Source organism: Emys orbicularis, chromosome 2, assembly GCF_028017835.1.
Source record: "Emys orbicularis isolate rEmyOrb1 chromosome 2, rEmyOrb1.hap1, whole genome shotgun sequence".
Classification (NCBI taxonomy): domain Eukaryota; kingdom Metazoa; phylum Chordata; order Testudines; family Emydidae; genus Emys; species Emys orbicularis.
Window position 1 is genome coordinate 43,409,124 of NC_088684.1, and position 24,607 is coordinate 43,433,730.

Sequence of the window (24,607 nt, forward strand, 5' to 3'; positions counted from 1 at the left end):
TCAGAGGCTGACACACAAGAAGCTCTTAGAAGGATCCAGGCCTCCTCTCTTCTGGCAGCAAGGGAGGGTGATGTACTACCTATCAGGGAATTATCTATGGAGCTCTCTTCCACTCATATTTGCTATCAAGCTATCGCTAAATTCATAAATGTTTTATACAGTTTTAAACCCTGGTCTATCAGAAGATTACAACTAACCGTTCATATATAACAGGGGTCGGCAACGTTCGGCACGCGGCTCGCCGGGGTAAGCACCCTGGCGGGCCGGGCCAGTTTTATTTACCTGCTGACGCGGCAGGTTCGGCCGGTCGCGGCCCCCACTGGCCGCGGTTTGCCGTCCCGGGCCAATGGGGGCAGCGAGAAGCCGTGGCCAGCACATCGCTCGCCCGTGCCGCTTCTCGCCGCGCCCATTGGCCCGGGACGGCGAACCGCGGCCAGTGGGGGCCGCGATCGGCCGAACCTGCCGCGTCAGCAGGTAAATAAAACTGGCCCGGCCCGCCAGGGTGCTTACCCCGGCGAGCCGCGTGCCGAACGTTGCCGACCCCTGATATATAATTTCATAATCCTCAAATTAGCTGTATAAAAATAACTGATAAAAAATAAACCACTTACCTAATTCTCCTAAAAATGACTTGAGTTACAGAAGAAAGGCAGATAATTAATACTAAAATATAAAAAGGCAATAGAGATGACTGAGTTAGCCGCAAAAAAAAGTCTTGAGATGGTGTCTGAAGGGATTCTTGACAAAGAAGCCAGTTCACTGTAAAGTTCCTAGTAAGGTAGAAATATCACATATAAAAAGAAATTATTAGCTTATCTGCTCAGCTGAATCCAAATTAATATATTTCCTCCCCAATAACAATTTTTTTTCAAATATATAATGGTTTTGCAAGCATGTTTTTTTTTTTTTTTTTAAATCAGCTCATAAACTCATCCTTGAAATGTATATTTGGTGATCTGAAAAGAGCAGGTTATAACATTTTATAAGCACTTCTGTACAGGGAAAAATCCATTTCTAAAAACTTCATTCTGGGGAATCACAAAGTACTTCACAGATATCAATGAATTAAACCTAATGACTTATTCTTGAGGAAAGGAAGTGTGTTTATCCCCATTTCACAGAGAAGGAAACTGAAAGCTGAGCTAGTTTATCGAAGATCACATAGGTAGCTTACAGCAGAGCCAAGAAAAGAACATGGAATTCCCAAGTTCCAGTCCTGGGTCTTAATCACTTGACAATCCTTCCTTCCTTCCTCTCACAAAAGAATTCAACTAGAGAACCGAGAAAGTCTAGTCTTTAATTTATGTATTGCTAGAAATCAATATCCTCTACTGGAATGTAAAACTGATGATGTAAATGATGCACTGAATTTGTCCATGTCTTCATCTCCTGTATCTTTACTAGGACTTCTCACCCCCTTTCTTCTCCTCCCTCTTTTCTTCTTTTTGCATCTACTCTAGAGAATCAAACCATTTTCAATCAACGTGTCTGGACAGAACCAGTTTAAGGATGAACAGTGCACTGTGTCCACATTAGTGGGCACTAGTGATGAGTCACTTTAACAACTCTTGTGCCGCAATCCCATGTCCCCTCTAGTTTTGTTCTAAACAAATTTAGTTGCACTGTCATCTTGGTACCTATCCCACAGTTTCCAGCGCTGTTCCCAGAAGCATGGATTGTGAGAGATTTTAACAGGCCTTCTAAGATAACCTCAAGAGAGACAGGAAATTGTGAGAGTACAGATCAAGCTCCCATAATTCTAATGGGAAGTTTCACAATTATCCAGGAGGACTCTCATCCATTTGTCTCAATTACTGATTTAAGGGGAGTAACTCCGTGTCTTAAAAGTGACATAATCCAATCACTGTAAAAAGTCTCAAATACAGATCTCTAACACACCTGTTAGTTGAGATAAAACCAAAATCCTGACAAAATGTAGCCATTAAAGACCCTTTCTGGAGCTTTCAGGAAAAATAGGAATGTTAATCACTGTGTCTTGGCTAAGCTTATTACATTCTGCCTTCCTAAAATTCCCCCAGAAATTTCAGTTGTATGTAATTGTATTCTTTACTTCCTGTCCTGAAATGCTGTGAAGTCATTTTGTACAGAGGCAAGTGCATTTCAGTGGAGATGGTAGAACTTCCTGTACAGAGTTTGTAAACATTGGCCTCAGGTGCTAGGAGCTCTCAGAGTCCAACAAAGTGCATATTTCAATATCATTACCTATGTCTCATTTAAGATATTCTAGAATATCTGCAGTGATGGTGCCTGTCATTGGCTCTGGTACTCTAGTTCCCTGCCCCATTATTATGGTTAAGAACACATTTTTAATATCCAGCCCTAACATTTTCTTCTCACCTTAAGGATTACAGCGCTTTGTCTTACAATCTTCCAAAACTTTCAAGAATTCCCTCCGTTTACTTACAAAAATACGTTTGAGGTAACAATACTCATTGCTGATGCCTTCTCTCTCTCTCTCCAGAGTCTTCCCTTTTCTAGACTATATGAATTTAGCTCCATGGTTTCCCATCATCATCATCTTAGTCTACCACTATTATTAGGGTATGTCTACACTACCCGCCGGATGAGCGGGCAGCAATCGATCCAGCGGGGATCGATTTATCACGTCTAGTCTAGACGCGATAAATCGACCCCCGAGCCCTCTCCCATCGACTCCTGTACTCCAGTGCCGCGAGAGGTGCAGGCAGAGTTGGTGGGGGAGTGGTAGCAGTCGATTCACCGCGGTGAAGACACCACAGTAAGTCGATCTAAGTACGTCGACTTCAGCTGCGCAACTTAGATCGATTCCCCCCCCCCCCCCCAGTGTAGACCAGGGCTTAGAAATATTGGTTAGAAGTAGGATGTTTTCAGGGCTCTCTGATGCAGAGTTTAAATATTAAAAAAAACAAACCAGAAACTTTTACCCTTGCTGCAGGAAGTGGCACTGAAGTGCTACAGAATTCCAGAAACCCCAAGCACATCCTGTATGTGCCAAATTTCTAAAGTTTTGTTTTAAAAAAGAAGGTAGAAAATTAGTTCCTAAGTTCTCCTACAAAATATTAGGAGCGTCTGCATTTAAATGCTTGTATTTTTCAAAGTAATTTCAAAATTCTATGTATTTTAGACAGCTGTAAATAAATAGCTCAAACTTACTTAGTTGTGTTTAATCCAAATTTTACTTCAAGGAACTTCAACACATGCTCATTTTCTTTATGGGGAACAAATGTCTGAAAAAAAATTAAGCGAAGATAACTAAGTAGCACCTGTAACATAGCCTTCTTTTCCTTCAGATTACAAAACAGTGCAGGGAATAACAACGCACCCCAAAAATATAGTTAAAACAAAGCTGTCATCAGTTCAGGAATTTCATAATACAGTAAAATCTCATTTAAATAAATTTTGCTTAGTGTTTCCCAGAAGGTTGTATACTTTTCACTTCATTCAGGTTCTCCAAATGGAGAGGAGAGTGAAGAATTGCCAGCCAGCTTCCACCAGACCAGCCACCAGCAGGGTGAAAGCTGCAAACTGGGTATAATCCCAGCACAGAGCAAACCAAAGAGGATGGTAATTGACTCCCCTAGTCAACAGAGCCCCGGTTTAGCCAAAAGCTGTGGGTGTTTCAGATACCTTCAAATAAACTACATCCCTTAGCATTCACACTCTTTTCTTAACTCACTTTGTTCTGGCTAGATAATTCAGCTCATGCATTTTACAAAATCAGCCAATTTTTCTGGGGCTCCAAGAGCATAAGACCCACGCTTAATGCAGCAAGCAAAGGAAGGCGTTTGAGTGTTCTCTCACAAATCTTGTATTGACTTTTTTTTTTAAATCTATCTTAAGTAATACAAACCAAGAAGAATTTGGGAGGGAGCGAGTGCAGGAAGTTTTTTTTTTTAAAAAAGGCCTTGACTTAGAAGAGGTACTTAGTCATGAAAACATAAAGCTAAGCCAAAGCAAAATCCCATTGTCTAATCCCAGCCCATGATGACTCCCACTAAGACAGATTCTTCCTTCCCGAGTTCCAGATGAAAATGAAAATTAATGTCTATCTTAAAATGTCTCACACCTATTCCTGGTTGCTGGCTCTTTTCCCTAGGCTAGAACATCATTTTAAAATCTGAATGCTTGCCCCATTCACACTGGCCAGCCAAGCCATAACAGACATTGTGCTTGAGGCACATTTATTAAACAATTTAAAATATGATTCACAGACTGTTTCTATGACAGAGTAGACTGGGCTTTAGTTTCAACCCAAAAGGTGTTATTTTGGATAAAAATGCTTGAGTTATGAGAGGCAACTACATATTTTCACTTTGTTCACATTTATATTAGTGCTGTCAAACGATTAAAAAAATAATCGCAATTAATCAAGGGATTAAAAAATAGCTCGATTAATCAGTTTTAAAATCACACTATTAAACAATAATAGAATACCAATTTAAATTTATTATAAATATTTTGGGATATCTTTCTACATTTCCAAATATATTGATTTCAATTACAACACAGAATACAAAGTGTACAGTGCTCACTTTATTTTATTATTTTTGATTACAAATGTTTACACTGTAAAAAAGATAAACAAAAGATACAGTATTTTTCCATTCAGTTAACAGTGCCATGCGAACACCTGTTCTCACTTCAGGTGACATTGTAAATAAAAAGTGGGCAGCATTATCTCCTGTAAATGTAAACAAACTTGTTTGTCTTAGCAAGGGGCTGAACAAGAAGTAGGGCTGAGTGGATGTGTAGGCTCTAAAGCAGTGGTGGACAACCTGTGGCCTGTCAGGGTAATCCGCTGGCAGGCCGTGAGACAATTTGTTTACATTGACTGCTGCAGGCACCGCCATCCCCAGCTCCCATTGGCTGGGAACGACGAACCGCGGCCACTGGGAGCTGCGGGCAGCCGTGCCTGCGGCGGTCAATGTAATCAAACTGTCTTGCGGCCTGCCAGCGGATTACCCTGATGGGCCACATGCTGCCTGCGGGCCGCAGAGTGCCCACCACTGCTCTAAAGTTTTACATTGTTTTGTTTTTGAGTGCCATTATTAATATATATACACACACACACATAATTCTACATATGTAAGTTGCACTTTCACGCTAAAGAGATTGCACTACAGTACTTGTATGAGGTGAACTGAAAAATACTATTTATTTTGTTTAACTTTTTTATAGTGCAAATATTTGTAAAAAAAATAATAATATAAAGTGAGCACTGTACACTTGGTATTGTGTGTTGTAATTGAAATCAATACATTTGAAAATGTAGAAAATCATCCACATTTATAATAAATTTAAATTGGTATTTTATTATTGTTTAACAATGCGATTAAACTGCAATTAATCAAGACTTTTTTTTAATCTAGTTAATTTGTTTTGCGTTAATCGTTTGAGTTAACTGTGAATAACTGACAGCCCTAATTTGTATATTTCCCCTGTAAAACAAAAGTGGCTAAAGATTTAATTCTTCCATTTTCCATTAACCTAGTCCAACAACAGATTCACAGGATAAGCATCATTTGAAAAGGTTTTTTTGCTAAGATTACTTTTATAAAGACATAACTGCATCCCTCCCTATAGGACATCAACAAATTAAATGTCTCTTTCTAAAGGTAAATCTTACCTTCAGTAAGAAATTCATTGTCACTGATATCGTAAATACCAAGTAAAAGTACATTATTTTTAGCATCCTTGAAATAAATGTGCCTTTTTTCATATTCATCTGCAAAAATAAATATTTAAAAATGTGAATTATTTGGAGTTCAGTGTAAACAACAAAAACTACACACCGAATCAGAAAACGATATCCCAATTACCTGAAGGCATTTGGAGAGCATTAAAGCTGCTACAAGGCTTAGTAATGGAGATACTAATAAAGCTGGATTTTCAAACTGTAAGAGATATCCCAGGAACAGGGAGAACAGATAGATTTTGTACACTTCATGCACCTGTTGGGAAAAAAAATAAAAATAAAACAAACCTATAGTTCATACCTTGTTTACAAAACAGTGGAACAACTACAAGTGAAAGAAATTTGTGAATCCTTTTACCACACAATCCTAAGAATTCAGTATTTTAAAAGTGGTTCCACTTTTGTCTATTGCAAAAAATTGCTTGTATAGTGTAAAATATAAACAGTGTTGCCCTGCTAACCTGATGCTGAAGAAGACAGACTCTAGCTAAACACCCATCCTCCCATCCAGAGATATCAGAAAGTACATTTCTACTCTGAAAGGTAGCTATGTAAAAGCAGTGTTGGTGGGGTTCCATAATTATCCCTCAGTGACTCCATAGCACATTTGTAAAAGTGCATGACTAAAAGGCTATGTTTTACGAGATACTTTTTTTCTTCCACTTCACTTGCATATCACCTTACCATGTCACACTACTTAGAATGATCACATGTAGGTACTGCAACTTGCTACCATTACTTACCTCTGGGTAAACAGAATCCAGCAATTCTGATACTTACAATTCTTTATGTATATGCAAATATAGAGTGAAAGAATTTACAATGTGCATTTTAAAATATAGTGGTTTCTTCAACAGACCAGCAATATTGCCCCATCAGTTTGGGACTAAAGCATGTAAGAGTTGGTGTGCATAACTTGTTCCCCACTGTGGGGGAATGGAAAGGAAGCTAATTTGTTGATGTAAGTCACTCTGTATTTGGGGAGGGGGAGTTTGTTTACTTTTGCGGGTTTTTTTGAAATCTGGAAGGCACACACATACCATGCTGAGGGGTACAGTACAAGAACCTAAATAAAAGATTGAATATAAAAATGAATAATCATTTTTAGAGTAGCTCCAAACTTTAAATATTTCCCCCTACTGAACCTCCTGTTTACATAAGTTATCCAGCCATAAAGGCTGCTTAACCAACTATAGGGGAGAATCATTCAGTGCAAAGTGAGTTTCCAGTAGTATAGAGCCAGCAGACAAGCCCCATGGCACCTCCCCTCCCTGCTGCCACACACAAAGGAAAAGGGGACATGACCAGAGCAAAGCAGATGTGGCTGTACACTAATTCATGGCAACAGTCCAGGCCCCACTTTTTTTTTTCTTTTTCTTTTTTCTTTTTTTTTTTGGGGGGGGGGGGGAGAAGTGTTACAGCCAGTGAGTCTTAGAGCAGCCCTCAGGCTCTCCTAAGCCTCAAATTGCTCTATGACAAGACCAGGCCCCGCCAACCCCTGATCCCCGGAAGTCGAGAGTGTAAAGATGAGCTTAAAGCCACTTTATTCTCATGACTAGTGTTATGTGTACTTTAGCTGGACTCCAGGTTTGGCTCTAACTCACAAACAGAGATAATCTATGCCCTTTGGAGTTTGTGGAAACAAAACATTGCAGTTACTGTAGTTGTTTAATTCAAGTTTCCAACAAACAATCAATAGTTTGAAGAGTCATAATACCTTATCTGTCTGCACAAGGGCAAAGCTGTCCAGCAGGAAGAGAGACACAGCCTGGACAAACAGCAGATAGTGACTGTACTCCCACATCATCATGAAAGTATATGTTGAAGCACTCACCAAAAGGTAGCAAAACCTCTAGGGAAACACAGAAGAACATTAACTTAATTATTATGTATTTCTGCCATAAGAAAAATTGAGAGAATTAAAACAAAAATCAGTTCACTAGTAATGTAAATTGTTTCTTTAAAGAATTAAAATACTAAACTAAGAGTTCATAATTTTATCAGAAGGGAGTTTCATTTTCTTTGCACTGGATGGTGGGGGTGGGCATGGTAAGGGGTCTTAATATTATTGATAAGCAGCTAATTTTTAGTTAGCTGAATTCTTCTTTTCCCCAGTTTAGTCTTTATTCAGTGAGGAGAGAAGAGGTCATATTTGAAGCAGTCAAAATCATATGAGACATGTCAGAAGAAATTACCAACCTAGACAAGGGACAGGAAGAGGTATCTACCACCATATTTCCGACTCCCTGAATAGTGAGGAAAGAACCAAATTCTCTATAACCTTATGCAGCCAAAAAAACTCAAAAAACAACCCCCCACACAACTTTTGACAAATTTCAAATGTGAGAGAGTTGGTGGCATTAGTATAAGGTTGATTCCCATACTGTTCCCCTCAACCACCATGGTAACATTAGAGGACAGGGGAACATTCACTTTGCAGTGAAACTAAAGTACCAGGTGTCAAGTATCAGAGGGGTAGCCGTGTTAGTCTGAATCTGTAAAAAGCAACAGAGGGTCCTGTGGCACCTTTAAGACTAACAGAAGTATTGGGAGCATAAGCTTTCGTGGGTAAGAACCTCACTTCTTTTACCCACGAAAGCTTATGCTCCCAATACTTCTGTTAGTCTTAAAGGTGCCACAGGACCCTCTGTTGCTTTTTAAAGTACCAGGTGTACTCCAGATGGCTGCTTTGCAAAAAGCAAACAATTTTTTCTCTTCTTTTTCTGCCTAGAAAGACAATAAGGTGACAAAGGTGTAACTACTTTGGAGCACATTTCTACTAGTTGCATTTTGTTAAGAAAGTACTTGTGTTTTACCTCAGCAGAAGAATTTATGTTGTTTTTTAAATAGCCTGTAAGAGCTGCAACTTGACATGCAAAATATGGCAATGCCCAATTTTCCCTTAAAGGAATGGAGTAGTCGATTCTTGTTGTATCTGTCCTAAAACAAAGCGTAGAAGAACAAAACAGAACTATTAAGTTGTTCATGGAATAAAAATATTATGGGAAACCAATTCTGGTTATCATAGATATCTTATTAGCAAACCATTCCTGTTACTGGTGTTTTAATACATTGCATTGTTTACTAGAAACAAAAATCTATTTTACTATTGGTAAAAGTCACAAGTTTAACATAGTCAAAATGGAGGGACTTAAAATCTTTATTCAGCTATAAGTATTCTACCACTTTATGCATACGAATAGTCAATAGGATTACTCAGATGACTAAGGTTTGTAGGTCAGGGCCCATAAGGGCTGCCTTTCACATTAAGATGAAGTATGGTTTATGGCAGAGAGAATAGATTCTTTACAACTATTACGCAATATACTTTTTAGACAAGTACTTTCTCAACTGCTTAAAACATATCTGCATGATGTCTCGGGAGTCATGTAACATTACCAAACAGCAATCCAGCACCTGTTGATTATCTGCCTACTTTTGAGACTTTTACTGACAAAATGGAGATTACTGATTGATGGAGCGCAAAGACCAAAAAAACATTAGGATTTTCTTATAAATAGTGACTGAACAGCTTCCACACAACTTGAGTCACAGGGTAACATTTTCAAAAATGCCTAAATAATATGAGTGCCTAAGTCCCACTTAGGAACCTACATCCCACTGACTTTCAGTGAAATTTATGCTTCTAAGTGCCTAAGTCACTTTTGAAAATTGGATTTAGGCTCCTACATCATTTAGGCACTTGAAAAAAATGTTATCCCCATCTAATTTTTGCTTCTCCAGATACCCTCACAGTTGTCCATTCAGAGCTCTGTATCCACTTTTGCTTTCAATTTCCAAAGTTGTTTAATTTTGCTTGCTCATGGAAAAAATACAGATTATTCACCATTACCATTTCCTTTTCTACTTCATGTACTTCAGCCAACCAGCTAATGAACAGCATTTTTATTTGCTGATCACAGCCTGAACAGTGATGACTTTATACCTTTCCTCAAAGAAAGTGCTCTTCAACATTTTCAACTTAAATTCAGCAGGACCCCGTTTATCTGATCTAATTAAGACCAGGTCCAGACTGGATAATCAAAAATTCGGATAATCCGGAAAATGGGAAAGCGTGTGGCTGGAGTGCCATCTAGTGGCCACAGAAGAGATTGCCCGTTTCTGGACCTGTGTGTGCTGGTTGTTTGGTACGGAGAGACGGATAATGGAAAGTCAGATAAACAAGGTTCTACTGTACATCATTAGTACTTTGCACTTCCATAGGTCTTTCCTTCCAAGAATCTCAAAGTGCTTTACAGCCAATAATAAATCACAGATGCATAGTAAATCAGTTACAAAACTAGGAGTTAAACTCAATCGTTTATTCTCAGAATCAATTCACATCATTAAACTCTTCAACATACTTTTATAGGGGTTCATAACAGGGAGTTTTCAGGTAAGTGACACACTAAACAACAAATGTGGATAACAGGGTCTTCTAGATAAGAGAGATTCTACTTTGCTACAGAAAGCAGATTCAGAAAGCCAAGAGGCTTTGAAGACATGCACAAGGCATGAAGTTCAAGGCAAGAGAATCACAACCAAAACAGTTAGAGCTGACCAGAGTATGAGATTTCCATTTCATGGCAATTGTCAAGGTTTTGAAATTTGTTTTCCTTCCACACTGGAACAAAAACAAAACCTTTTAAATGTTTTTGCCAAATGGAATTTTGTTGAAACATCTGCTCTCTCTCACTCTGTGACCAGGGAATCCATCTTGGACTTCAAAAACCTTCCCATCAAAAACTTTGAAATTGATATATCTCCATAAAACGTTTCAGCTTCAATGAAATAACATTTTAAAAAAATGTTTCAACAAAAATGTTCTGACCAGCTCTACCAATATTTTTAAAGTGCCTTACTGACAAACTATATTACATAAAAGGTGTTTTTCTTACCTGTTAATAATGAACCATGCTACGGTCAGCATTCCTGCCAACCAAGTCCCACTCATAACCCAACTGGTTACAAATAATGCAGCCATATAAATTCCCTGCAGTCCAAAAACTATACCAATGTAGAAATACACTGGCTCGATAACCTCCTGAAATTACAAATAAAAGTAAAGACACATAGTAGCAACTGAGCTGAAATTGTAAATTATGACTATATACTGCTAACAGGGTGCTAGATACTTTACAGACGGATAAGATATGCTCCCATAAGCATAAGAGCTTATGTTTTAAGTATACAACATAAAAATGCTCCGGGATAGAGTGTGTGTGTGTGTGTACAAAACAGAGTGAATTAACATCAGAGTTTAGCACACATCTTTGTGCTATGATCTGGGGTTTGTATTAATAGTGAGGATTTCCCATTGATCAGGTTTGATAACACCTTACTGCAGTGAGATTTTAAGTATATAGGCCTCTTGAAGGGAGAGAGTTTAAAGGAGGAACTTTGATAAAGTGAAAGCATGGCAGATGAGGTTACAGATGAGATTCCAAGATCAAGGGAGCATATAGAAAAAGAGACAAGAGACAGTATACAATCATGCAGCTTGGGCAGAACAAAGTAGGGAGGAGCAGGGGAGTGGAAAGAGACAAAGGACTTTTCTAAGGGTATGTCTACACTACGAGAGTAGTTCGATTTTACTTAAATCGAATATGTGGAATCGATATTGCAAAATCGAACGTGTGTGTCCACACTAAGGACAGTAATTCGACTTTGTGAGTCCACACTAACGGGGCAAGCGTCGACATTGGAAGCGGTGCACTGTGGGCAGCTATCCCACAGTTCCTGCAGTCCCCGCTGCCCATTGGAATTCTGGGTCGAGCCCCCAATGCCTTCTGGGGAAAAAAATGTGTCGAGGGTGGTTTTGGGTAACTGTCGTCATCCAACCGTCACTCCCGCCCTCCCTCCCTGAAAGCGCCGGCGGGAAATCAGTTCGCGCACTTTTCTGGTCAGTGACAGCGCGGACGCCACAGTACTGCGAGCATGGAGCCCGCTGCAACCATCGCTGCAGTTGTGGCCGTTGTCAACGCCTCGCAGCTTATCATCCACCTTTCCCAGAGGCAGATGCAGATAAATCAGGCGAGAAGGCTACGGCACCGCGGTGAGGGCCTGAAGTCTGAGAGTAGCACAGACCTGTCAGAAAGCACGGGACCCAGCACCGAGGACATCACGGTGGCAATGGGTCATGTGGATGTTGTGGAACGGCGATTCTGGGCCCGGGAAACAAGCACGGACTGGTGGGACTGCATAGTGCTGCAGGTCTGGGATGAATCCCAGTGGCTGCGAAACTTTCGCATGCGGAAGGGGACTTTCCTTGAACTTTGTGAGTTGCTGTCCCCTGCCCTGAAGCACAATGACACCCGGATGCGAGCAGCCCTGACTGTCCAGAAGCGAGTGGCCATAGCCCTCTGGAAGCTTGCAACGCCAGACAGCTACCGGTTAGTCGCGAACCACTTTGGCGTGGGCAAATCTACCGTGGGGGTTGTTGTGATGCAAGTAGCCAACGCAATCGTTGAGCTACTGCTGTCAAAGGTAGTGACCCTGGGAAACGCGCAGGCCATCATAGATGCCTTCGCCGCGATGGGATTCCCAATCTGCGGTGGGGCTATAGATGGAACTCACATCCCTATCCTGGGACCGGACCACCAGGCCAGCCAGTACATCAACCGAAAGGGCTACTTTTCAATGGTGCTGCAAGCACTGGTGGACCATAGGGGACGTTTTACAAACATCAACGTCGGATGGCCGGGCAAGGTTCATGACGCTCGTGTTTTCAGGAACTCAGGTCTGTTTAGACGGCTGCAGGAAGGTATTTACTTCCCGGACCACAAAATAACTGTTGGGGATGTGGAGATGCCTACAGTCATCCTCGGGGACCCAGCCTACCCGCTAATGCCCTGGCTCATGAAGCCCTATACTGGCGCCCTGGACACTGAAAAAGAACTCTTCAACTACCGGCTGAGCAAGTGCAGAATGGTGGTGGAGTGTGCTTTTGGCCGTCTCAAGGGGAGATGGAGAAGCTTACTGACTCGCTGTGATCTCAGCGAAACCAATATCCCCATTGTTATTGCAGCTTGCTGTGTGCTCCACAATCTCTGTGAGAGCAAGGGGGAGACCTTTATGGCGGGGTGGGAGGTTGAGGCAAGTAGCCTGGCTTCTGATTACGCCCAGCCAGACAGCCGGGCGATTAGAAGAGCCCAGCGGGACGCGCTGTGCATCCGGGAGGCTTTGAAAGCTAGGTTCCTGAGTGAGCAGGGTAACCAGTGACTTTTCAGTTTGTGTACAGAGAAGCTGAACCTGCCCCCGTTTCTTTACCCACTAAATGTTCAGTATCCTCTCCAGTTACATACCCCGTTACCCCCCTTCCAACACACGTTTAAAAATAAAACCACTTGAATTTTGTTAATGAACACCGTTTTCTTTATTACTGTTTTCGTGGGAAAGTGTTGAACCTGGGACGCAGACTGTGGTGGGGAGCGGGTGTAGTGTAGTGATGCAAATGACGCTTCCAAACTCCAGGAATGACAGGCTCCGCAGTGGTGGACTGGTGGTTTCAACGGACCCTGCCACCCCTCCTGTTCGGGACTCTGTGTGTGGGGGGGCTATGTGACTTTGTGGCAGGGGGAGGACGGTTACAGATCCCCTGCTGCGTGGCTCTGTGATCCAGGATAAGGACCGCTGCATAAGATCTGTAACTGCCCTCCCCCGCCACAAAGTCACAGAGCACCCCCCACCCCCAACAGAACACTAAAACCATCTCCCAGAATGACCAGGGTAACTAGTGACTGCAATGTGTGTGTGCCCTGCTGCTGAACCTGCCCCCGCCTGTGTACCCTGGTAAAGGTGACTGTTCTGTCCAATTACCAACCCCCTTCCCCCCCTTCAGACAGACTCTCCTCTAAAGAACATGATGGAAACAGTAATTAACAGAAACGTATTTTTTATTAGCAACTACACATGAAACTGGGGGGTGAAACTTGGACGGGGGCTTGGGTGAGGCGGGAAGGAAAGGACTTGTCAAATTTTGGGGAATGAGAGCCTTCTAGTAGTAGAGCAGTCTGCAGGGGTGGAGTGAGAGTTTTCACGGACTCTGCCGCCCCTCCTTCTTTGGACTTTGGGTGAGGGGGGTATGGGACTTGGTGGCGGGGGAGGGCGGTTACAGACTGCAGCGGGGCTCTGTCCTCCTGCCTCCGGTCCTGCAGAACATCCACAAGGCGCCGGAGCGTGTCCGTTTGCTCCCTCATTAGTCCAAGCAGCGTTTGAGTCGCCTGCTGGTCTTCCTGCCGCCACCTCTCCTCCCGTTCCATGTGTGAACGGTGCATTTGGGACAAGTTCTCCCTCCACTGGGTCTGCTGTGCTGCCTGGGCTCGGGAGCAGCCCATAAGTTCCGAGAACATGTCCTCCCGTGTCCTCTTCTTCCTACGCCTAATCTGCGCTAGCCTCTGGGAGTGTGATGCCAGGCTGGGTTGGGAGACAGTCACAGCTGTGGGAATGGGAAAAAGGGAGTGAATTCCTCAGAAAGATAAATTTAGTTGTGAACAAAGAACATAGTCTTTCTCTGTAAAGAAGACCATGCACAGCACCTATCACATGCGCACTCAGGACAAGGTCGAATTTTCGGCCTTCGCATTCAGTGCCTGGGGTCTTGCAGTGCAGATCAGAGAAGCGGGACAGGACACCGGAATTTGTGTAGCAGGCCGACATGGTAAGCCGTAGACTTGTGGCTGCTTAAAACTTTAATAGTTGCACTGGCCTCCTTTCACATTGAAAGCAACGCCAGTCCCTGCTGCCAGCAATCCGGCAAGCATGAGCTCTGCCCCTGTCCCACCCCCTCGCGGCTGTCCCAGGGAAAGATCCCTGTATGCTGCCCCTCTCCCGCCTCCACCGCGTGGCTGTAAACCGCCGGTTACAGTTCTGTAAAGGAACGGGCAAGCAGTCCCAATACTAACATTCCCCTACCTAATTCAAAGCAGGTCACCATGAGCGACATCATCCTGATGAGGATCTCAGACATGGAAAAACAAAGAATGCTTCGGGAAAGCCTGCAAAGACCAGGGCCGTATGCCGCCATGCTCTGCAGGGCAATGATCCCGGAGTACTTGCTTGTCTCCTGGCGCGGAAATGTCTGCTATTACGGAGGACCCAATAAGGCCGCTCTCCCCAGGAACCTGATGCAAAGGCTTTCCAATTACCTCCAGGAGAGCTTCGTGGAGATGTCCATTGAGGATTTCAGCTCTATCCCCGGACATATAGACCGCATTTTACTGTAGCTGCACTGGCAGGGACTAAACAGTAGAGCGGCTTGGGCAGAACAATCATGCAAAACCGGACATTGTTAGATTTTTTTTCAATAGTTGCACTGCCCAGGACTGAAACGTTAAGCGCCTAGGGCACACTAATCATGAGAAACCCATTGTTGTTATTGTTAATATTCCTGTTCTGTTAAAAATAAATGTTTAGATGTTTAAAACACTTACTGGATGATCCTTCCCCTGATTCTGTGTCCGGGTTAACGGCTGGGGACGGTTGGTAGGGGATCTCTGTAAGGGTGATGAAGAGATCCTGGCTGTCGGGGAAATCAGCGTTGTAAGCGCTGTCGACTGCCTCGTCCTCCTCATCTCCTTCCTCATCTTCCCCGTCCGCTAACATGTCCGAGGAACCGGCCGTTGACAATATCCCATCCTCAGAGTCCACGGTCAGTGGTGGGGTAGTGGTGGCGGCCGCACCTAGGATGGAATGCAGTGCCTCGTAGAAACGGGATGTCTGGGGCTGGGATACGGAGCGTCCGTTTGCCTCTTTGGTCTTCTGGTAGCTTTGTCTCAGCTCCTTGATTTTCACGCGGCACTGCGTTGCATCCCGGCTGTATCCTCTCTCTGCCATGGCTTTAGAGATCTTCTCGTAGATCTTTGCATTCCGTCTTTTGGAGCGCAGCTCAGAAAGCACGGACTCATCGCCCCACACAGCGATGAGATCCAAGACTTCCCGATCAGTCCATGCTGGGGCCCTCTTTCTATTCTGAGATTGCACGGCCATCTCTGCTGGAGAGCTCTGCATCGTTGCCAGTGCTGCTGAGCTCGCCACGATGTCCAAACAGGAAATGAGATTCAAACTGCCCAGACAGGAAAAGGAATTCAAATTTTCCCGGGGCTTTTCCTGTGTGGCTGGTCAGAGCATCCGAGCTCGGACTGCTGTCCAGAGCGTCAACAGAGTGGTGCACTGTGGGATAGCTCCCGGAGCTATTAGCGTCGATTTCCATCCACACCTAGCCTAATTCGACATGGCCATGTCGAATTTAGCGCTACTCCCCTTGTTGGGGAGGAGTACAGAAGTCGAATTTAAGAGACCTCTATGTCGAACTAAATAGCTTCGTGGTGTGGACGGGTGCAGGGTTAATTCGATGTAACGGCGCTAACTGCGACATAAACGCCTAGTGTAGACCAGGCCTCAGTGTAAATATTTTGCCACTTTACCTATACTGATTAACCTCTCCCCATGCCCCCCCCAAAAAGCATAGAGGGAGGCCAGGTCTACACTACAAAGTTTTGTCAACATAGCTATTTTGGTCAGGGATGTGAAAAAACCCTCAGCCCCTAGCCAACATAGCTATGCCAGCAAAACCCCAGTGCAGATGCAGCAATGTTGAAAGAAGAGCACTTCTGTCCACGAAATATTCGGGGAGGTGTGATGTTACTATGAAAAACACCTTCTGCAGGCATAAGCTGTGTCTACACTAGGGGGCTTGTCTGGTATAGCTATACTGGCAAAGCATTTGTACTGTTGACCAGGCCACAGTTATATCAGTATAAAAGTGCTTATACCAGTATACTTTGTTCCAGTTTGGGAACCAAAATAAGCTATATTGGTATAAGGCACTTCTAAACCGTATAGCTGCATCTACATTAGATGTGTTACTGAATGGAAAAAAAACCACCCTCCAACCAACAGTTATGATGATAAAACTTTCAAGTGTAGACCTGCTCAAAACAGAAGCCGGCTAGACTGTGCAGGGCCTTCTAGCTTTTATTGCAGAAACAATTTAAATCAGTATGGTAGATTTAGATTTCAAAGTCCTTTCCAAAACATTATTTAATCCTCCCTTTGTGAAGTAAGCCTGACTTACTAAATTGTGATTTGCCCAAGGTCACGTGGGATATGTCTACAATAAATTTCTGCAGACATACAAATTGACTATCAATTAACTCAAGGGGTTAACATATGTAAAGGCTAGCGTAGACATTCCCCACACTTTTGAAACAGGCTACAAATGTAAAGAACAAACAGCACTAAGTAAAGAAGTCTAGCATAGACAAGCCCAGAGAGCCTGTCAGAGACTGGATTAGAGCTCAGGAGACCCTGGATCCCAGTGTTATGCTCAGACCACATCCTTTCAACACACATAGCAAACAAAACTTCATACCCATATCATACTGTAAAAATAAAAGCAAAGCCGAAGAGGTACACGTACTTCGCTACCAGATGCTTGATATAAAACACTGGCAATCAACTCTGGATACAACGTCAATTGCTGCACTGCATTTATAGTCCTCAGCGATACAGTTTTATTGTTGTGTGTCAGCTCATAAACACCTGAAAGCAGAAAAGATATTTTCTAAAATCAGTTATCCTGCTTGTAGGAACAACAACAGTAATAGTAGTGTAAAAGCAGGATGGCAATAGATCAGACTATTAAGACTACTGACTGATACACCCACACATAATTTAAAAAGAAGAAGAAAGGACTGTGCTAGATGCAACCTAACTCTGATTATTTTGAGGAAGTCAGCATTAAGTTATTTCCATTTATAAACATTCGTTGAGCTAGCCTTTAAATTTAGAGTCCAAGTTCATTGCCTAAAGCTTAAATAGTCTATTCAGTTCCTAATATACAGCATGATTTTTAAAACTGTTCACTTGATGCAATTTATCCCTTCCCAAACAATGGAATTTGGTGTATACTTTCTTAATCACATTTTGAGGTTAACATGAAAATCAGAAAGGGAAAAGCCACTGAGAAATTAAAGATCATCCACATCTTTAAAAAAGCGGTATGTATATTTATAAATAAACAAACATGCATGCATAAATTCCAGAAGACAGGGCAGCAACTTCACAAATGGAAATCAGAATTTATATACATACAGTTCAGCGTCAGAATAAGATTAATTTCAATTAACACCATTAACGAACTAAGGTGGCTCAAAGGAATCCATAGAGTAGATGAGAGTTTATTATTTTTTTGCAAAGATCTGAAAGTGTTCGGTCAGCATGAGATTCTTAATGATTCTGACCCTTATACCTATATAGAAGTCTAAAACCAACTTTCTTAATCTACAAGAGTGTTTGACTGTCTCAAAGGGGAAAAAGGACTTTTCAAAGTTAATAAATAACTGTAAACTAATCTAAAAGATTGTTTAAAGTTACAGAACAAAGAACATGCTCAAAAACTATGCTCCTCCGACAACACCACTACTAAAACAAGACTCTTCACTGCACATGCATCTCCCTTTGGGAAGAGGATGAGAAAACAAACAACACATGATACATGTGTTGTCATGTTGCTTAATGTACTACTGGAAGGAACTCAGATATTCTGGTGATAAGCACAGTATAAAAACCTATATAGAAGTGACTAGAATAAATGTTTGTCATACCTCTTTCAAAGGAAGGAGCCTTTAGCAGTTCTTTATAAAATGAGTAATAAATGGCACTGTCACCCTGAAATGTAATCTCTCGTTCAAGTTCCTAGAAGAAAATAAAATAATTAAATATATATTTGCCTCCTATAATTTCTTCTTCTAAAAGCCCACATATTTTCAGATAGGCTAGTTTTGTAATATAGCATATGGTTATGAATCCATATCTTCAAAAATATTAATCTTCACTGCACCCCGGCCATATATGTATTGTTACCTATAATGTACAAATCCTGAAACTGACACTGAGAATCAAAGCGACTTGCCCAAAACCACATGGTAAATCAGTCAGACTAAGCTCGGCCAGGCTCTGTCCTCCCACCACTACAGCTGCCCTAGCAGCTCTCAGGCATTCCCAGTGCCGCGCCCACTGTTGCTGCTTTGGTGACATGGGCCTGGTTTTAGAATGTTCATATTCACGTATTATTTTGCAATGCTGCCAAAAATTTTCTGAGCAATGCGTCTGACGAAGTGGGTATTCACCCACGAAAGCTTATGCTTCAATACATCTGTTAGTCTTAAAGGTGCCATAGGACTCTGTTGCTTTTTACAGATCCAGACTAACACGGCTACCCTTCTGATACTTGACAAGAGAAATGGTGATTTTCAGTTTGTATCTCAGCAAAACCTGAACAGAATGTCACAGGATAAAGAAAAGGCACTTCTCTAACCCAGGGGCTTTCCTCATGCAAAATTTTAGAGACTTGCTCCGAACAACATAGTCGTTAAAGTATCTTAAAAAGAGGTCACAAGAATCTTAGAATAGAAAGCCCTAAGCAACCTAAATATAGAAGGCGCTATCAGCTGTCCGTACAATGCTTTGCAGGGACAGCTTAAAAATCAACATGATGGTTTCCAAATATTTGTAGGTCTAGTACAGGGGTTCTCAAACTGGGGGTCAGGACCCCTCAGGGGGTCATGAGGTTATTACATGGGGGGGTCGCGAGCTGTCAACCTCCACCCCAAATCCCACTTTGCCTCCAGCATTTATAATGGTGTTAAATATATATTAAAAAAGTGTTTTTAATTTATAAAGGGGGTCGCACTCAGAGGCTTGCTATGTGAAAGGGGTCACCAGTAAAAAAGTTTGAGAGCCACTGGTCTAGTACATCTAGAACAGATCTTATATAGTACAGCACCTTTTGCCAACATAACACAGGTAAAACACATCATATGGGTGTAACACACCTCTTAAAACTTCTAGGTTATTTTGGCTATAAAGAGTGTTTTCTCAACAAGACAAGAAGTATAAAACCTAGTTAGTGTACTGATGTTGTCAAAACAAGAACACCAGATGGAAACCAGCAAAGCTTGTTTAGATGATTACATACTAAAATATATACATAAGGTATAACAGCTCTCTCATTAGTATAGTGCAGGGGTCGGCAACGTTTGGCACGCGGCTCGCCAGGGTAAGCACCCTGGCGGGCCGAGCCAGTTTTATTTACCTGCTGACGCGGCAGGTTTGGCCGATCGCGGCCCCGACTAGCCGCGGTTCGCCGTCCCTGGCCAATGGGGGCGGCGAGAAGCCGTGGCCAGCACATCGCTCGCCCGTGCCGCTTCCCGCCGCCCCCATTGGCCCAGGACGGTGAACCGCGGCCAGTGGGGGCCGTGATCGGCCGAACCTGCCGCGTCAGCAGGTAAATAAAACTGGCCCGGACGGCCAGGGTGCTTACCCTGGCGAGCCGCGTGCCAAACGTTGCCGACCCCTGGTATAGTGCTTTGCAAATATTAACTACTAATGAATCCAAAATCCCTGTAAAAAAAGCATTATCTCCATTTTACATATGGGAAATCAGGAACACATTAATAATATGCTCAAGACACAGGGTGAGTTGGGGTCAGAACTGGAATTAGAACCCAAGAAGTTTCTAATGTCTAGCAGCAGATAAGACAGGTCCCTTCTCAGAGAGTTTGCAACCTAAATGAGCGAGGATACAGCATCCACCAGAATGGGATGAGGGAAGGACAGACATACATTATATCCACCATTATGCAGTTACTCAGTTTAGGCATATGTACATGTGGGTGGCTCCATTTTAGGATTTTTTTTTTTTTTTAATAGTGCATAGAATATTATGTAGGCACTGCTGCAGAAGTCAGTTTTCAGGAGTGATTTGAATGAGCTGGGGGTGGAGGCTTCTCCAAGAGACTTTAGAAGGGTGTTTGAACCATAAAGAACAGGACAGAAAATGGCATGAAGACATACGTTAGAGGAGATGAGGGGAATTAAGATTGGCATTATTGGCAGAAAGGATACAAAGGAGCGACCTTGTCACAAACGTAAGCAAAGGCTACATGATTTAGGGATTTGAAAGCAGGAACCAGAAGTTTGAACCTGACATCCTGATTAATGGGGAGAATTAAAAACACAATATAACATTATTTCAGAACTATTCTACTTTTTTACCTGCCTGCTGGAAAACCAGAATTTCCGTTCATGATATGTTGAAAGGTACACAGCATACATCATCCCGCTAGTGACAGCTGCGACACAGCCAAAGAAAAGCTTTGCAAAACGTTGAAATAAGACATCTGTAAAAGAATATTAAAAAGCAAAGATACTCAAGAGAAATACAGCACTTTTGTTAATGTGCCAATTTTTTTTTTTTTAAGTTCATTATGACTAGTTTACTTTCAATTCAACAAGTTAAGGCCTTTAAAATTAACCTAATATTTCATTGCAGACACATGAAGAAACCATATAGCAGAGTTGCATTCCTTGAAAGGGGGTTTTATCCCTCAGTCCTCACTAATGCCGAATGGGGATTTCATAGATAAATACCTACACATCATGCTGAAAATTTACCCCCATATTAACTGTCATGATTTCTGAAACAATCTAGTGAAGAAAATACATCCTAGAGAAAACCGCACTGAACTTTGGATTTTATTACACACACTGTAATAGATGTATACAGGCAAGAGAAGGTAACAATTCATTAGCTCTCAAGAAAATTGCCACCAATACTTTAACATTACTGTTTCCTTTTTCTTCTTCATGAGTGATACGGCAGAGCTACTTTGGAATTTACCGATTTATTTAATTCAATCAGCACCCATTTAAACTCTAGCTCCCTCTATTTTGTATTCAAAGTGTTTAAGAGTCTGTAACAAACTTATTGAACTGCCCATACATAAAACAACAACAGCTTTTAGTTGTTCTATTTCTTAAAAAACTAGAACTATTTTAGTTCCTCTATTCCTGCTGCAGATCAATTCAACCGTCCTAACCTATAAGCTAATAGAAAATTCCAGACTCCATTAAAGGATGCAAGTGTGTACAAATACACGCACATGTAAATTGAATGGAGTGTTTTGTTTTTAAACAGGCAAAAACGTGCAACTTTGAGCAGAGATTTTCTATAAGAAGAAATGCAATTTGCACATTGCAAAAAATTGAAATGATCAAGCACTATCATTTTACTTCATGATATGCAAACTTGCACCATAAGTAGTTTGAAGGGCATGTGTGTATTTTTTAATCATCCAAAGAATCTCATTCAAAATAATTATTCTATAATTATTGTACTAGAAACATAATTCCATACAATTTACATAGTTTAAGAAGAACAATAAAAAATGAGACGTTAACAGAAAATGCTGCTGCTTACATTTTGGCGATCTTCCCAGGTTTGGGTTTTCTTTGTTTCTCTCATCTGGAGCCATTTTGTCAGTTTCTGTGCAATTTTGCTTCTTTCTTTGTCGCAGGTCTGCTGCCCCTTAAGATATTCCCAGAAGTTATTGCAATATATAGTATCATTTCTAAGAAATCTACACAGCAGTTATTGTTACTGACGCAACCTCACACAGAGTATATTCAATAAAAGACCCATTAAACAAAAATGTGTTAAATCAATTTTCTACCTTTATATTGAATATATAACTAACATACAAGAGGGTAATACATATTGATTCCATCATGAGATCCTTTTGAGAATTCATTAAAGTTTGCTTTGGGGATTGTGATATCACTAGAACCCTCACTGAAAGTTTGTTATTTTATTTTATAGTTACTTTAGCATACAATGGAGAAAGCAGGTTGTCTAAATTAATGGATATAGACATGATTCTGTTCTCACACTGCTTTTACATTGGTGTAACTTCACTGACTTGTGATTTACATTAGTGTAAGTTAGATCAGCATCAGGCCCACATTGCTTTTTAAAAGAACTGCCTGTTACTGCTACTTTTATATAGTCAAGATTTTAAAAGATAAAGATGAATAGTGATGACCTTTTTAACTTCCAAGTCTACTCAAATTAAATCCACACATGCTAATTTAACCAAGAATCATATAGTTTAAAAAGCAAGTCATTTAATGAAGGCACATAGTAAGATTATAGGCCTGTTTCTGCTCTCGTTATTATTATTTTCCGTAGAATACATAATGTTTTCCAAAAATGAAGTCTAAGCCCCCACCCTGATTTTACAATCTAAAGGGCAAACAGGCTAATTCATAGATACTAAGACCACAAGGGAACATTTTTATGAATCTAGTCTGACCTACTACATAAGATAGGACACAGAATTTCATCCAGTAACTGGGGGCTCAGTTAGAGCATCTCTTCTAAAAAGCCATCCAATCTTAATTTAAAGACATCAATCTTCACATCCTATGGTAAACCTTTCCAATTGTTAATTATTTTCACTGTTAAAAAATTGCACTTATTTACAGTTTAAGTTTGTCTAGCTTCAATTTCCAGTCATTAGACTTAGAAGTACGGGAAAAGGATATAACATACAAATAGACGGTTCAAATTGGTGTCTGGCTTATTAGGAAATACGTTTTAAACACAATGATGTTTTAAAATATATTTTCAGCAAAATATATAGATTGTGTGTGGTTAGGGATAATCTATCTATAATCTGACAGTCTTTTTTGTACTCAATGCAAAGTTTCCATCTACTTCAACGGGAGCAGGTTTGGGAATATGATTGACAAAAGAAATCTCTAGGGCGCTCAAATTTGATGATGGCGGCATGGTATAAAAATCCAAATAAACATAAATTAGTTCCCACCTTGCTCCGAAGAGATTAAAAAAAGTTAGACAGTAATGTTAAAAACTCAGTGTACTAGAACAGACACATAATTTGTGTTTATACAATATGAAAAAGTAAAATCTACATGGTTGGGTGAGCAATAAGTGTTTATTGATATTTTGTGTGCATTTTAGAAGGAAAGCTTAGATACCTTACTCTGTCATACCAGCTATTAACAGAGCAATATCAGTAGGGTACCACTGCAGCTAGTGCCTACATATATATATATATATATATATATATATATATATATATATATATATATATATAAACATACAAATATATATATTTGGCAAACAATCTAAATTTTAATGATAACAGATGTTTGCAGTAAACTCTGAATTTATCAGTAATAACAGAAAAATCCCAAAAGAAAAAACTTAAAACCTCCAATTCTGATATAAATACAGATCAGTCAACAAAATGATCTGGACATTGGTTTTTTGGATTGCTCAACAGCTACCAAAATCAATAAACAAAATATACAAGTATGCTATGTCTGTTTGATTTGCAATTGCCTTAAACAAGAAAAAAAAAAAGTTGTTTCCACTTCTGTAAGTCCTTTTAATTAGGTGAAATAAAAGACAAGCAAGGTGACAACTAAAAATAAGTCCAGGATTTTAATTTTATGACAGCCTCTAGTTCAGTGATTCTCAAACTTTTGTACTGGTGACCCCTTTCACATAGCAAGCCTCTAAGTGCGACACCCCTTATAAATTAAAAATACTTTTTAAATATATTTAAACACCATTATAAATGCTAGAGGCAAAGCGGGGTTTGGGGTGGAGACTGACAGCTCACGACCCCCCACATAATATCCTCATGACCTCCTGAGGGGTCCCGACCCCCAGTTTGAGAACGAACCCCTGCTCCAGTTCCTTCACCTCCAGCAACTTCTCATCTTAAATGACCACTTCATAGTGTTCCAAGGTTCCCAGTACAATTGTCTTCAACTTTTAGTTAAAAGACCTCCTCTGTTCAGCTTACTTTCTGCACAGCCATATCAGGAAGGCTTCGCTTTAATTGTTTATAAAATGATGTTGGGTTAAATTCATTTATAGCACAGAATTATTTGATTATTTTACATGTGCAGTGTTGAGATTACAGATTTGACAACTGTATAAAGATGTTACTTCTGGATATTCAGCACCATATACCTAAACAATGCATTTTTGGATACTTTCATGCAACAGCGATGACCAGCAGACAGTAATCATCAAGG

General features: G+C 41.0%; 1 protein-coding gene across 1 annotated transcript in view; it reads right to left on the reverse strand.

Moving 5' to 3' along the window:
* Window positions 1-24,607, reverse strand: part of DPY19L4 (dpy-19 like 4) — a 51,404-nt gene that overhangs the window by 24,399 nt on the left and 2,398 nt on the right. Inside the window, exons 2-12 of the mRNA XM_065399506.1 lie at window positions 21,957-22,064; window positions 20,753-20,877; window positions 18,301-18,391; window positions 17,115-17,236; window positions 10,594-10,739; window positions 8,512-8,635; window positions 7,413-7,547; window positions 5,820-5,951; window positions 5,627-5,725; window positions 3,154-3,227; window positions 612-770 (exon numbers count right to left, since the gene is read on the reverse strand). Of these exons, the coding sequence (XP_065255578.1) occupies window positions 612-770; window positions 3,154-3,227; window positions 5,627-5,725; window positions 5,820-5,951; window positions 7,413-7,547; window positions 8,512-8,635; window positions 10,594-10,739; window positions 17,115-17,236; window positions 18,301-18,391; window positions 20,753-20,877; window positions 21,957-22,064 (1,315 nt within the window). The remainder of the gene's footprint in view (window positions 1-611; window positions 771-3,153; window positions 3,228-5,626; window positions 5,726-5,819; window positions 5,952-7,412; window positions 7,548-8,511; window positions 8,636-10,593; window positions 10,740-17,114; window positions 17,237-18,300; window positions 18,392-20,752; window positions 20,878-21,956; window positions 22,065-24,607) is intronic.